The sequence below is a fragment of the Tympanuchus pallidicinctus genome, unplaced genomic scaffold (assembly GCF_026119805.1).
Source record: "Tympanuchus pallidicinctus isolate F22 unplaced genomic scaffold, pur_lepc_1.0 scaffold22, whole genome shotgun sequence".
Taxonomy (NCBI): domain Eukaryota; kingdom Metazoa; phylum Chordata; class Aves; order Galliformes; family Phasianidae; genus Tympanuchus; species Tympanuchus pallidicinctus.
In genome coordinates, this window is record NW_026294739.1 from 14,937,345 (window position 1) to 14,951,979 (window position 14,635).

General features: G+C 42.2%; 1 protein-coding gene across 1 annotated transcript; it reads right to left on the reverse strand.

Annotated features, from left to right (window-relative positions):
• Positions 1–1,738: 1,738 nt before the first annotated feature.
• Positions 1,739–10,245, reverse strand: LOC128082121 (cytochrome P450 2J2-like). The gene is made up of 9 exons (XM_052685964.1): positions 10,060–10,245; positions 9,192–9,354; positions 8,505–8,654; positions 7,312–7,472; positions 6,118–6,294; positions 5,084–5,225; positions 3,533–3,720; positions 2,703–2,844; positions 1,739–1,917 (listed from the first exon to the last, which is right to left on the reverse strand). The coding sequence occupies exons 1-9, from the start codon at positions 10,228–10,230 to the stop codon at positions 1,739–1,741; spliced, it is 1,473 nt and encodes a 490-aa protein (XP_052541924.1). The 5' UTR covers positions 10,231–10,245.
• Between the last annotated feature and the right edge of the window lie 4,390 nt (positions 10,246–14,635).

Genomic DNA, 14,635 nt, shown 5'->3' on the forward strand with positions numbered 1-14,635 from the left:
TTCTCCTTTCCTTAGAATTCCTCTTTTCTCACCCTCACTGGTAAAAAGAGGACTGCAACATCTCTGCAGTGACCCATTTTTCTCAACCTCTTACCTCTGAGAAAGTGGTTCGTCTGATGTTGAGTGCCCTCTCCTGGGCACCTGTGCACTAAGGAGCTGTAATGCCCGGTGAGCACCTCCTGCTCCAGACAGCACAGCACAGCTACGTGCAGACACCCCACTCACACACTCTGGAATGCCCTGTGCCCAGCCAAGCAGTAGCTGTGCCCGTTGCTTTGGGCTGTGCCATTTCATGTCCATCTCAGCCTATTTCTGAAATTTCTCTTTTGAAAGCAAATCTGGGGGAGCGCATGGCCATCAGCAGTGACAGCATCGCACAGCACTGACATGAATGCTCGCAATGCTATTGCTGTTTTATGCTTCATTTTGAAGAAGCAATGACAGCCCCAGTGCCCCTAGATCACAGTGTTTTCTTCTTTGCCTTATCCATCCACACAGACATGGATGCAAATCCGTAGAGACTCTGACATCAGTTTTTAACAGGGCACACAGATTTCGGTCATATGAAATGTCAGAATGTGGTCTTCCATATTTCACCAGTGTTATTCTGCCACTTAATTTAATAACAGCTAAATATCAAGTGCTGTTAGAAAGTGCCTTTCTATTTTGATGCGATGTCCTGTCAGCAACTGAACAAGAAATAATGAGACAGATCTTAATTTGTGATGCACGGTAGACTGCCTAAACTCATTTCCAACACGCAGTGACGGCGTCTAGTGATGACTGATTCAGCACGTGGTCATCTGTTCCCTGCTCTATCCTCCCACACTGAAGTAACATTAAGAAAGGGCAGGTTCATTTGCAAGTCTTTTTTCAGACAATATAAACAAAACCGGGCTTTTCAAGATATGTGGAGTCGTGGCACTGAGGCACATGGTTAGTAGGCATGGGGGGGTGGGTTGAGGATGGGGAGGAACTGGATGGACCGGATGGCCTTTTCCAACCTATGATCCTGTGAAATTTTTACTCAACTTCTCCTTTTCTGCTATTACTACGGACTCTTCATTCAGACTTGACTAGTCTTTTGTGTCTGTAGCAGGCTTCTGTAGCTTCAGGTACACCACTGAACTTCTGAGGCAATTACAAAGCACTTTTGTTTTTTTGCATATATTGTTTTCAGTTTACCATCAGCTCTAATTTCTAAATCTAGAAATTCACAGTGAACTGCAAATAAACCATAAACAAAAAGAATTGCTAATATTCCTCCTTCATGTCTTTTATTATCACCAACAAAAAGTTGACTGAAATGTGAGTGATGGCAATAATATAAAGAGGCAGAATTTCTCACTCACGGTTTTCCAAACTATATTGCTTTTGACAGTAGAATGGCTCAGCAATAATGACTTAAGTTTTGAATACTGCAGTCAATGTTATCATTTGTTCAGCAGATATTGTCTCTAAATCTGCCAGGCTAGAAAGCATCTGCATGATGTCTTCATGGCTGAGTACGATGATGGGCTCCAGATCCAAAGAGTAAGTTCAGAAACTGAGATCACCTTCAAGAGCACGTAACAGGGTTTGAAAGAAAAAAATCCTCTAGTATAGACAGAAGGGACTTTCTGAGCAGCAGGGGAAAAAGTAATCTGGTCACGAGACCATGTGGTTGGTATAGATGGTCTCGAGACCATATGTTCACAAAAGTAAGATGGCTGTGCAGGTGGTCTGTGATGGCCGCAGCCTAGCGTGGGATGGCACAAACCTTGTAGGGGTGGGGCTGCAGCGTGCCCCCAAAAATGGGCTCCGTGTTGATGGTCGTCACTCCCTCAGGGAGCCGGAAGGTGAATGCCCGTAGCAGGTTGGCAAAGAAGATGAAGAGCTCAGTCCTTGCCAGATGCTCCCCCAGACACACCCGGTGCCCTGCGGGAGGAAGAGGGCGATGATGGCGAGTGCGTCACTCTGACCTCGGAAGCAGATAAATTCATTGTCGTGTAATTGAGCATAACCACTGTGGGACACCGTTAGTTGCATGGTGGGGATGGGCTGCTGGTTGGACCTGATGATCTCTGTGGTCTTTTCCAACCTCAATGCTTGTATAAAACCAGAGTATTTTTGCTAAATCTAGAATTTCTGTAGGACTTAAGCCAAACAATGACAGAAAATGTTCTGTAGTTCTGCCTTCATTAAGAAGCCTCTCTCCAGTTGTGGGCCATTGAGCTCCCCTTCTGCTTTGAATTTTGCTTCACTTACATCAAAGATCTTACTTTTATCTGACCAACAACTTGAAATGAATTTGTTTAATCATATAAGTGAAGAATAAAGAATTGTTCTTCCTGGAAGATATCACGCTCCAGTTTTCTATGCATTAAGCATCAGCGTGTTTGAAAGTGCTTTCCAAATGTATGCCTGGAGTTGAAATGTTGCCACAAATGAACAACCATCATCATTAGCAGAGAATTTCCTTCTGAAAATAGGGCAAGCTGTATGTATACATTTGCCAGTATGCCTCTGATTTTCCAGCTATTATTTGTTCAGTAGAACAGATGCTTACAATTGGATTGGGAAATGTTACCAGAAATAATTTTAATTTTATCACTGTTTTTCACAGAGAGGATTAAAATAGATGACCAGTAGGTCTTTAAGAGATGTCTTACTTCTACAGCCCCAGCCCAGCCCACTGACGTTTGTGGAGTCAGTAAATTTACCTATTGAGAACGGCAAGAAGGCTTCTTGGCTCACAAAGTTTCCATCCTTATCCAAGAAATGACCAGGGTTGAACTGTCGAGGTGTTTCCCAGTGCTCTGGGTCATACAACGAAGAAGCAATATTTGGAAGAACAATGCTGCCCTGAAAGGAGAGAAACGTTAATTCTGGCTGATCATCTTCTCTTAGCAGCCAGAAGCTGAGAGGTGAGACCAGTGTTGGACACTGCTTGATTTCAGTGTTCAGCGTTATGGCTTGGTAAGTTTGTTTCCCCAGCAGGAAGTGAAGAACTAGGAGGAATGGATTGTGACTTTGATTTAAAACAGCAGTACAAGCCTGAGAATAGAAGCTGCTGTGTCAATAGAAACTAACATTATTTATACCATTTTCACTTCTCACATTAAAAGTTTCTTTCTTCATTAAAAGTCATTCAGTGTCTTTGACAAAAGCAAGTTGCAAACCTTACTGCTTTTCCCTTGATATTTTTCAGTCTTCTCGTGGACAAAAATTCCGTTCAAATTCATCCTACTGCTGCATCAACAGGAAATCAATCATGGTTATCCCACAGGATCAATCTCCAAGATTTTGTTTTTGGCTACAATCTCATCTTCCACCCTTTGGCATCTTCCACTACTGATGACCCTCTTCCAAGAGCTGCATCACTCATCACAACCACAGAAATGGTTCTTTGTCCTCTTTCTTATTGAAACTCTGACCTAGAGGTACCCAACCCCAGTTCTGTTGAGGAGAAAGCCTTGGTACAAGTAGATTTGAATCCACAGTGTGTTCTACTGATAGAGGAAAGGCCTGTAGCAGCTGTGATAAACAGTACCTTTTTAAGGGGAAACCCCAGCAATGTTGTGTTCCTCACACACACCCTGGGCATGCCAATGGAGATAATGTTGCTGAAGCGCTGGATCTCATGAATCACAGCGTTGGTATAGGGCAGTTCTCTCCGATGCTCATAGCAGATGGTCTGGGAAGGACCCAAAACAGCATCCAGCTCCTTCTGCACTTTCTCTATGGAGAAATATTCATCATTTCAGGTGGGAAAATACATCACCATATTCAAAGACATTTTCCATTTAGAACTACTGTGACAGCAACAAAACTAAAACAAAAATATAGGCCAATTTTATGAAGGGAATCAGTGAGGTGTTCCAACAGTTTGAACGTGTAGGAATTCTACTGGGTCTGACACTATTTGATGCTAAATTAAGAAAAGACATTTGCTGCTCAGAATTTTAGAACTAAGCACTGCCTTACGCATCAGTGCAAGCAAACTGATTTATCATTGTGTTTTCTTTTGGCGAGGTGCCGTGGGCACTTACAGCCATTTACAACCAATATGGTCAGAGCTGTCTGGAATTCAAGCGAGGTGAATCTGTACATGATAAGCCTAGTTCCTATTAAAAGAACATGGGTCTTATGCAGGACATGTTAAATGAAGTAATGGCAGCTTCTTCCAACAAAAAAAAAGAGACCAATTGCTGGGGACAGACATACTGGTGTCTGTTCATTACAAGAGTCTGGATGAAACATATGACTCAAGAAGCTGGGCATGGATCATCCTGCACACACCCTGCTTTCCCAAGGATGTGCAGGGTGTTATATTTAGATAAGAAAAATTATTTAGGTGAGTCAGAGCTTTCGTAACCTTAATTACAGGGTGATAATAACCATGCAGTAACACGAGATTAAGTAGACCTTATTGTCTGACAGCTACACGCTAAGCAATTTTTTCTTATCTTCATCTCTTTCATCCATTTAAATTTCTCTTCTTCTCTGGGTATTTGCACATGTTCTGCTGTCTAACAATGGCTTCTCTGTTATCCAGCATAAGAAAGGATTCTCTGTTTTTCATTTAGTGCTCTGTGTCAGTGACTGATATTTAAAAGATAGACTTAAAAATAAACTACTATAATGTACATAGACATAGCAGATAAACCATCAAATTCTCCTCCCAGCTGGAATAATGTTTGCTGCAAGAAACTCAAATGCACCATAGAGTTAGTTTAACCTCAGATTAAATTGACACTCTGATACCTTGTGCTGAGAAATGGACAGAACAAAAGAAACAGACAAAAAATAGAAGCTGCCAATTGCCCTTCAGCTGGTTAGCTTTACTCCTCTGACCCACAGAGCACACACAAGAGCAGCGCTCCCTATAGCCCCCAGCACTCCTACTGGATCAACACAAAACCAAACTGAGATTCCCAAAAAGTGACATCCCTGCTATCACACATCAGTTTATGGTGTATTATTTTAAGCCATCAGTCACATTTACTGCTCTCTAAGACAGAACCCAAGTCAAGATCCATTAAAACGTGATGTCCGTGCTGTTCTATTGCATCAGAGATATATGTGATCCACTTCCTCTTACCTTGGACATCTGGATAGGCCACCATACAGAGCAGGCCCCAGTTCAAAGTAGTGCTTGTTGTCTCTGATCCACCCAAGAAGAGGTCATTTATAGAATAAACCATGTTTTCTTCATTGTATGTAGACTTGGGCTCATTTCCAGACTGCAAAAAGAAAAAAATAGAGGTTTATTATGTATATGCCAAAATCATGAAGGAACATTGTTACGTTTTTGGAGAATTCATTACCAACATTTAGGGAGGATATACCTTCTTTTGCCAATGGAGCAATATGGAAAGTGGGAAGGATATTTTTCTCTATTGCAATATCATATCTTTTAATATTCCCCCTACATGTCTATACAGACAGCTCTATTTTTTTTAATAAGCAAACTTGGATGATTTCCACCCAGCAGCATCCCAGAGGAGCTCACTAAAACAATTTCTGGTCCACCAGTGTTCAGGTTTTCATAAATCTTAAAACAGTACTGAAAGACTTAAGAAATACTTAAAGGTTTTGGAAGGCCAGATGTGTTAAAGGTGTGAAAATACAGCAAGAGGATCCAAGGAACTAAATGTTAGGCTCACATCCATCCTGGACTATATATACGAATATATAGAACATTGCACTCTGACTCTCCGATCCCTTTCCAGCTCTCTTGTGGTCTTCTTCTAAATTCAGCTTTCTTTCACTTAGGCCACAAATAAGTCCTTAACTGAGAAAAATTGCAGCACATTAACTGCTCTTTAATGAAAGAATTGCAAGACCGTGTGGCATATCAATAAGGTGTTCAGGAACTGTGGAGTTGTGGCACTTGAGAACAGGGTTTGGTGGGCATGGCGGGGATGGGCTGCTGGTTGGACTTGGTGATCTTGGAGGCTTTTTCCAACCTCAATGTTCTAGGATTCTAGGATTTAGCAAGTCTCAGGTTACTGGATTCACAATGAGATGTCCGTGAGGGGTAAGAAATGGTGATAAAAAGGCAAAAGAATGGATGATTTAACATCTTTCACTAAACAACCCATCAGTGTATGACCAAGCAGAACACACACTTACTTTTTCAATGTGAGCTAGATAAAAGTCAATGAAATCCTGCGGTTCATCTGGTATCTCTCTCTCCTTGTGCTTTCTGATCTCCCTCCTTGTAAAAGAGCTCAGAATGTCATAGCAAGACAATGCTTTCTTATGAGGACCAGGGAGACGGCACATCAGCCAGGGGAAGATTTCATACAGCTGCGGGAGTGATATACAAGAGGTACCACAAAGTCTGCATCACTATGAAATGCACTTAGACCTACTTTGAAAAGAAGTTAATATCAATATTAGCACATGGAGATTTTTTTCATTATTAATCAAGTATTCTGGGGATGAGTACATTCACGTTTTCGAGCTGTGAAACGGTATACAGCATAATTTCCAGCTGTGTTAATGGTAAGACTCAGAGTTGCACGGACCTTCAAGCTCAGTCAAAATCCAAATCAGAGCGATTATCATTAGAAAGAACTGTAGCCATTTAGTCAATTATTCAACCTGTCTTCAGTTAGAATGAACCGTACTCGGGCATTTTAAAAGCTAGACCCTGCCCTCCAGTGGAGAATGCCTGGAAACGAAGAAGCAAAGGCATTGCAAACTGTCCTCACCAGGGGGGGGAAAGGCAGTCGGTGAACCCCCCAAAAAGGCCACCTAGCAAAGGCTGGTGTACAAACTGGGTAGGTCCTCAAAGCACTCTGTACTGAAAGACCTCTGAAAGAGTCCTCAATAAAACCTGAAACAACTTCTACACAGATTTCTCTGTCTTCCTCTTACTGAGCTCATCTTGTATTCTGCTAATTACCCCTGGCTAAATTAGAGAGACTACACTAAATTAGCGAGACTAAATTAGAGAGACTGTGTCTATATTTGGGGTGGTGAATCGCATTTTCAGACCTGACATTCAGCATTTATCACGATGCCCTATGCAGGCCATTTGTTGAGCAACTGAGTACCAAACACAACCCAGGAGCATTCCATCAGCTCATGCCTTGCTGCAAAGACCTAAGAGTAAACTACTTATTGTGAGGCAATGAGCACAAGCGATGAAGACTGGTATGTAGTGCATTACCATCCCATCTGAAGACAGTGTGGTGCCCAGTAGAGCTGCGTGGGACATTGCTCACCCATTTGAAACTGTTATGCCCAGCAACCACCTCTCAAATCTGCATTTCCCACTTTCTGTGTTATTCAGCTAAAGACAACACATCATTTACTTACATGGTGAAGAAGGCTGCCTCCAAATTTGAAGATATGCTCTGTGGCTCTGATCAGTTCATGGAAGGTTTCATCCCCTCTGGAGAAGCGATGTCCGTAAACAACAGCACAAATTACATTGGAGACGGAATGGATGAGAGGATAATAAGGATCCAGAGGTTTCTCTGCAACCACAACAATAAACATCACCCTGAATGTCTCGTATTTTGCTTCATAGGTTACCTAAAGAACTTTCAAGCAAGCACTGCATTTCACAATTAGCAACCTTTTTACAAAATTGTAATCATCATCACTTAAGTTGGAAGAGACCCTAAAGGCCACCTGGCCCAAGTCCCTGCACTGAACAGGGACACCTACAACTCCATCAGGGATTCAGAGCCCCATTCAGCCTGACCTTGGGTCTCCAGAGATACCACCCCTCAGGGCAACCTGTAACAGTGCCTCATCACCTTATTGTAAAAAACTTCCTTATAGCCAGCCTGAAACTCTCCTCTTTTGGTTTGAAACCATTTTGCCTCACCCTGTCACAGCAGACCTTGCTGGAGTGTCCATCCCCCTCTTTCTCATAGCCCCTTTTACATACTAAAAAGCTGCCATCTGTATCCTACTGATTTTCTACAGTCAAGGTGCAATCAGTAAGAAAATTAATAAGAAAATAATTTCGCAGCTCCAGAAAAAAGTGTGAACAAATGTATTTATGCCTGTACTGATGCAGCTGCCCAACATCCAAGGCACAAGGTTTGGTTACTTATTGTTCTGAGCTTCAGGAGTCATCTTCTTTTCTTGCACGTGGCCACAACTCCATCTTTCCTAGTTCTTAAGTCAAGAGACTGGGTTGGATTTAATTACTTCTAATTGACACAATGCTAGCCACAGCATGTCCTGGTTTACTGTGCTTTGCATAATGATCAGTATTGGGAAATTCAACACAAAAGCTGCTAACTGGGTTGATCAGGATAAAATGTTGTAATGAAAACAAAATTGTACTAACTGCCTCACAGAGTGCATGCAGATTGTGCTGCAGTGTTTAATTCTGAGCCTCCCACTGGGTCTGAAAAAGCACAGGACTGGGTTCTTTGTGTTTCCAATCCATTCTACATCGACGCAGTACGACTCACGGAACAGAAGATTTTGTGTGATACACTAAAGATATCAGACCAATGACAGAAATGAATTGGTATTTGTCACAGGGATACCTTTCAAATTTGCAAAGAATTCCAGCAGGTGCTGGGCCTCTTCTTGCACTCGTTGCTCCAGACCTCTCTTCCCCAGGCCCAGGTTGCGGAGAGTCTTCAGTGCAAACCTCCTCTGCTGCTTCCATGTGTGACCGGTGGCCAACATAATCCCTGAGTCCGTGAAAGAAAGAATTCTTTATCATGCTAACATTTACTACAGACTAAGGCATTCTTTCACCTGAAAGAACACTCCCATTCCTAAATATCAGTGTTGCTGCAAGTGGAGATGTAGAAGCCTTTTTTTGCAAGACGATTGCAGCTGTTTGAGACCTCAGTGTATTACGATTACGATAGGCAAAGCCCTAAACAAATTTACAGACATACACCTATAATGCATTTTTTGTGCCAAATAAGAAAAACATGGAGCTGTGAAGTGGCTTAACTACAAACTTCATCGATGCTGAATCAAACTCAGATTGCTTAGCCAGGCTAGCTTCAGGCCTGAGATAATAATGATGGGAAGAAGAAAATCAGGAGCTTGGGAATTTCCATTGTGGTTGGGGAGCGTGGAACCTATAGTGAGGTTGGAGGGTGTCATCCCTCATAGATAAACCCTGCCATGGTGGTGCTGTTAGGGGTGGGTACCAGCTACAAAAGAGTTGCAGTTGTAAAGATAATAAAAAGTTTCTGTGCAAAAAATCATCACACCTTTTCCTTTGGCCATAGCTCTGAAGAAAGGAGACACCAGCCTCCCAGACACATCTTCGGGATGTGTGGTCATACCATCCTTCACTGCTTGGAATCCATTCAGCACGATCACTGGGGCCCATCCAAACCACAAGGTGAACACGTTGCCATAAGTTTTTGCCAACTGTAGATGGGAGAGAAGCCAGCAAAGCACAGCTGAAATCCCACACACCACAAACAAACAGAAGATGAACCTGTTTTTATGCTAATTACAGGACCAGCCCTAACCTGGAATGATGTTCTGCATCTTCTCCATGAGACTACAATTACCAATGAGAAGGTATGAATGTCTTTTCCAGCATTCACTTCTGGAAACAGCTGAGTCTGCCAGCTATTCAGAGCCACAGGTTTATGCCAACAGACATCAAGTGGATTTTATTTGTATACAAACCAAGGCTCAGTTCACGGGAGTCTCATCGTCTGCTGTTCACATGATAGAGGATATTTTCCATCCAAAAGACATTTTCCAGAATGTATATCAAGAGGGATTCCTCCATTAACAGAAGTTTGAGGGTCTTTGTGGATCCCACATGCACACACGGCAGATCTTCAGTGTCTGTTTACCGGTGAAGTTAGAGAACAGTGCTCAGAGAGCGAAAACCTCGTGCTGTGAAAGTCACTCTTTAAAGTGCATTTCTGTTCCCTGACTTCAAATCTGATATGTTCTCCCCAAAGGTGTTTATCCTAAAGGATATTAAGTTTCACACGAGTTTGTCAAACTCAGGGTTAAAAGGGGAGAGGTTGAAGCGTTGGTTTTCACACACACATAACATGAGAAACAGCAAATTACAAAGACTTCTAAGATGTTAGGATTATCTGAAAGAAATACCTTCATGAGGCAGTCACGATTGATCTGGAAGTTCAGCTGCAGCAAGGTGCCAAGAACGGGGAGAGGGATCGGTCCAGGAGGAAGGCATCTCCGTGCTCGTTGCAACTTTAAAAACTGCATAACCAAAAGGAAGACCACCAGTGCTATCATAACTTGATTTATGGACAACATTGCTGCTGCTTTTACTGGATTCTCGTTATTGAAAACAGCCTATTGAAGCTATGAAGGCTGGTTGCTCAACCAGTTGTTTTTTTTCGTAAGAGTTTAAATTTCACATAATAACTATTTATTCCACGCCCCTAACCCTCCCTCCTCATTATCAACCACTCTGTTCCTGACCCACCCATCGCATTTTCATGATGAAGCATGTTTAGGTGCATGTCCTTCTCCTTTTCATTCAGATTTCAGTTATCAAATACGGATCATGGGTTTTGTAGGAATTTAGCTGTGTCTGAGATTCGTAACCCATGGCCAAGATTCTCCAGGCACTCTAAATACACATCTCCATATGCAAGCTCTCCAGCTAATCTTCTGAGTCAGTTGTGGATGCGTGTGCTCCTACAAATACTTCATGAATGCTTTTAGGAAAGCAATAACCGTACAAACAAATTAAGCATGCAGATGTAAGTGGATACTAAATCTTGGAGTTTCTGAAATGTTTTGTATGTGTTTTATTTATACCTACATTCAGGGGAGCAACTGATTAAGGGTAATGGCAAGGCTGATACAAGTTAAAAGCCCGCATTTGTCATAAAATAGAGATACCAGTATACTGGCATCTTATGCTCAACGTGCATAGTTAACTCATTAGGAATCTTGAGCTACAACCAGAGCTAAAAGCCTCTCTTTGAGAACCAGCTGGAACACGCATGTGCCACACGTGGCGAGTGGAGAATAAAGGCTGTGTGAAGCAAAGTCCTTTGCCAAGACTCAACATATGCAGGAAGTATAAAGCTGTTTCCAGGAGGGCTTTATAGGCTTGCAATCCCACCATGAAACTGCAAGAGTTGTGCTTCAGCTTGCTTCTTACAGCAGCATTTTCTTTGGGATGAAATTGACATCATGGGATTTGTGGCTCTGGGACATGCAATGGGCGTACCCAGAACAAATGGCCTGGAGGCTGCCAGCCCACAATTCCCAGACTTCTGCATCAGTTAGCTTCCAACCACATTGCTTCATTAGTATTAAAGCATAATGTAGGAATGCATATTAACCAAGGAAGGGCTGTTTCTGTGCTTCTACAAAAGCTTTATTTGTTTGTAATAACAAGCTTATTTTGCAAGGCACTCGTTTCTGATTTAACTCTCTCAAGCATACTTTTTACTCCAGGCTCAAGGACTACCTTTGTTTCAGCATCTTGGGATTTTCCACTGTGAATCTCTGAAACATTAGGAAATGTATTCCACTAGGATGATCCAGCTCCTTAGGCTGCGGGCATCAAACAATAAAAATCATCAATGAAAACTGCATGGTTTAGTGGGCAATACTGGTGGTAGGTGGATGGTTGGACTTGGTGGTATTAGAGGTCTTTTCCAACCTTAACAATTCTGGGATTCTATGATCAGTGGTCATAGGTCAAGCAGTGCCCAATCCAAGTTTTAGAAGCCTTTCAGAGGAATCCAGGCATGGCAGCCAAAACCCTCCTGGCACCACCGATCTCCTCAATGATCTCAGCGATGAAGAGTAGCTGCAGGGCCTTGATCCAACACCAGGACATGGAAGATCCTGGGAACATGGGTAAGGATTCAGGAAGAAATAAACAAGGGTTGTGTAATTTCTGCTTTGTGTGCAAGAACGGTGATGCTCTGATGCTGATTGCATTCTCCAAAACTAAATGTATTTTCACAAGAAAGAATTTGGGAATGTTCGGACATAAACTCTATGGGTCACAATAGGAGCCCCACGTCTATCACCTCTTTCCTGCCAAGGCTTCAGCAAGCATAGGGAGAAAGAAAGGAAAAGCTGGCATTTACCCATGCTGATATCCACATCAGTTTGTTATTTGTTTTTTTTCCCCTAGGCTCTTAGACAACCACTCCTTTCTCAAAGTGGTATTGTTTTGCTGCCCCAACAGAAAGCCCCAGGCTGCTTTCTCCAACACTGTTATTATTCCTCTGTCACTTCTGCTTGTGGGAGTGAGGAGGCTGCAATTCATGCTGCCATTATTTAGTCTTTGGCTTAATGCAGACAAAGCTCTTTTGTTAGGGAACATAACTACAGCTACTCTACAGGTAATTTAAGGAACTGTATAAGAATATGGCAAGACAAACAACTCCGTAAGGTAGGAAGGCAGTAAAAGCAAAAAGAGAATATGGGACAAGCAGAAATATAGAAGACACCAGAAGGAGGAATATATAAAGACAAATATATCCATCCAACAGATGGGAGAGAGATAAGGGAAAAGATTTCAGTGAAGAGAGAATATCGGACTGCAGAGGGTTGGAAGACATCCAAAGAAAAGCTTACAGGAGATGGAGGGCAGTGTGTGTGGAAGAAAATTAATGGAGGTGCGTGCAAGAGAGTTGAAAACATGGCTGTGAGAAAGCAGATTGGATGGAAAAAGCCTGAACTGATAGGCAGCTGCATTAGGAGGCAGAAAAAAACAGGATTTCCTTTGTAGGCACAACGCACAGCTTGCATAGCAAGCATATTCAAAGCTGAATTTCACACTCTGAAATATTTTCCTTTAGAGAGCCTAAGTAGGCACTTACCATGGATTACTACAGTGTAAGAGAATGCAGATATGTTTTTATCTCATATCAGGTAGCTCTGCAGGATTACCTTCCAGCTTACATAGGAATATTTTGTAATCTACTCACATCCATAAGGCTCAAACATCCTAGGCACGCTGAAGGGAATAGGAAAAGAAAACCTCATTAATTCTCATAGATTCACAGAACGTCTGAAGTTGGAAGGAACCCACAGGTTCATCGAGTTCAATTCTCCCATGACCCCTAACAATTTGTCTGGAGGCTGGGCTCAAGGCTATGCTTTTAGCCCTTTGTAGTAGCCCTTCTAGAACAGTGGGAGTGAGCTTGTTCTTTCTGCTGTCCTTGAAATAAGAGATGCCTTCTGGTTGAAGAACAGCCAAGGGACAACTTGACACTCAAGCACAAAAACAAAGAGCAAAAAAAAAAGGGATAAATGAGAAACTGGGGAAGGTTGCATGGACTGCAAATGGCACTATCTGCTATCCAGTGTATAGAACTCACCCCTCATATGCTGGCAAACAGTAACCACCTTCTATGTCCCACTAGAAAAAACACTTCCAATCCTCTCTAAAAAAATCCCTTGTTAAATGTCAATAGCTGAGCAAAAATCTGAACATACATATTTACCAAGTACTTAAGTACAATGATCAGAAAGAGCTTCAAGAAATCTTAAGCAGTGGCAAATCTTCTATTGGCAGTGATATGCTAATTTGTGCTGATAGATGTCAAGTCAGCTAACTGTGATAAAGAATCCATTAAAGAACTGAAAAGAATAAATGAAGCTGAATAAATAATTGAAGGATCTGGAGTGAGCAGCACCAGATGACTACTGATCATGAAAAATACATGTTCTCATGTTGCTGTCAACCACTGTGTTCATAAAAGCAAAATGATTTGTCAACACTTAATGTCTGCTTGCTGCTGCTCATCTTCCAGTCCCTGCTCCTGGCCTTTCATATGAAAAGTTTCCACACCTGGCTGATGAACCCATTGCTCCATTACTCTACTTCTATCCCATTGGGCAGAATTACTCCTGCTTTAGCAAGTGAAATGCTCAACTCTCTTGACACCTGGTTGCTCAACAGCAGACCTGATCATAGGATTCTGTGATAAAGAAACCATAGAATCATTAGCATGGAAAAGATCTCCAAGATCATCTATCCCATCACCAGTACTGCCCATTAACCCATGTCCCTTTGTGCCCCATCACCAGTACTGCCCATTAACCCACGTCCCTTTGTGCCCCATCACCAGTGCTGCCCATTAACCCATGTCTCTTTGTGCCCCATCACCAGTACTGCCCATTAACCCATGTCTCTTTGTGCCCCATCACCAGTGCTGCCCATTAACCCATGTCCCTTTGTGCCACATCTCCTTGGTTCTTGACTCCATCCCTCCGGTTACAACAAAGTACTTGTTATCTCAGACACATCATCAGCCTCTTCAGAAAGTGTCCCCCAAGATCTTCTAACTCCTCCGTTCACCAATATCTGGGGACAGACTAAAAGACCTCTACACCCATCACCACAAATGCAACTGTGGTTTATGAGAAAGAACACACAGATATTTGACCACAGTACTTCTAATTTATAGACCTCATTCAAATTCTTTCTCTCTTGACGCTGTTCTAATAAATAAGACCCAATTCTGATTCTTCCCTTTGTATCTTTATTCACTACACACTGGGACAAATATACCAAGTGTTGATAACAAGAACGAAGTACTGACTTTACAGGATGCAACTGTCCAAAAAGCATTTTTCAGTGTAATAATTGACCAAATCAAAAGGAAGGCAAAAATCTTCAGACACAGTAAGTGGAATCCACGTGCAGAATCACGCAGACTGAATCTGTATGGCACGTTTC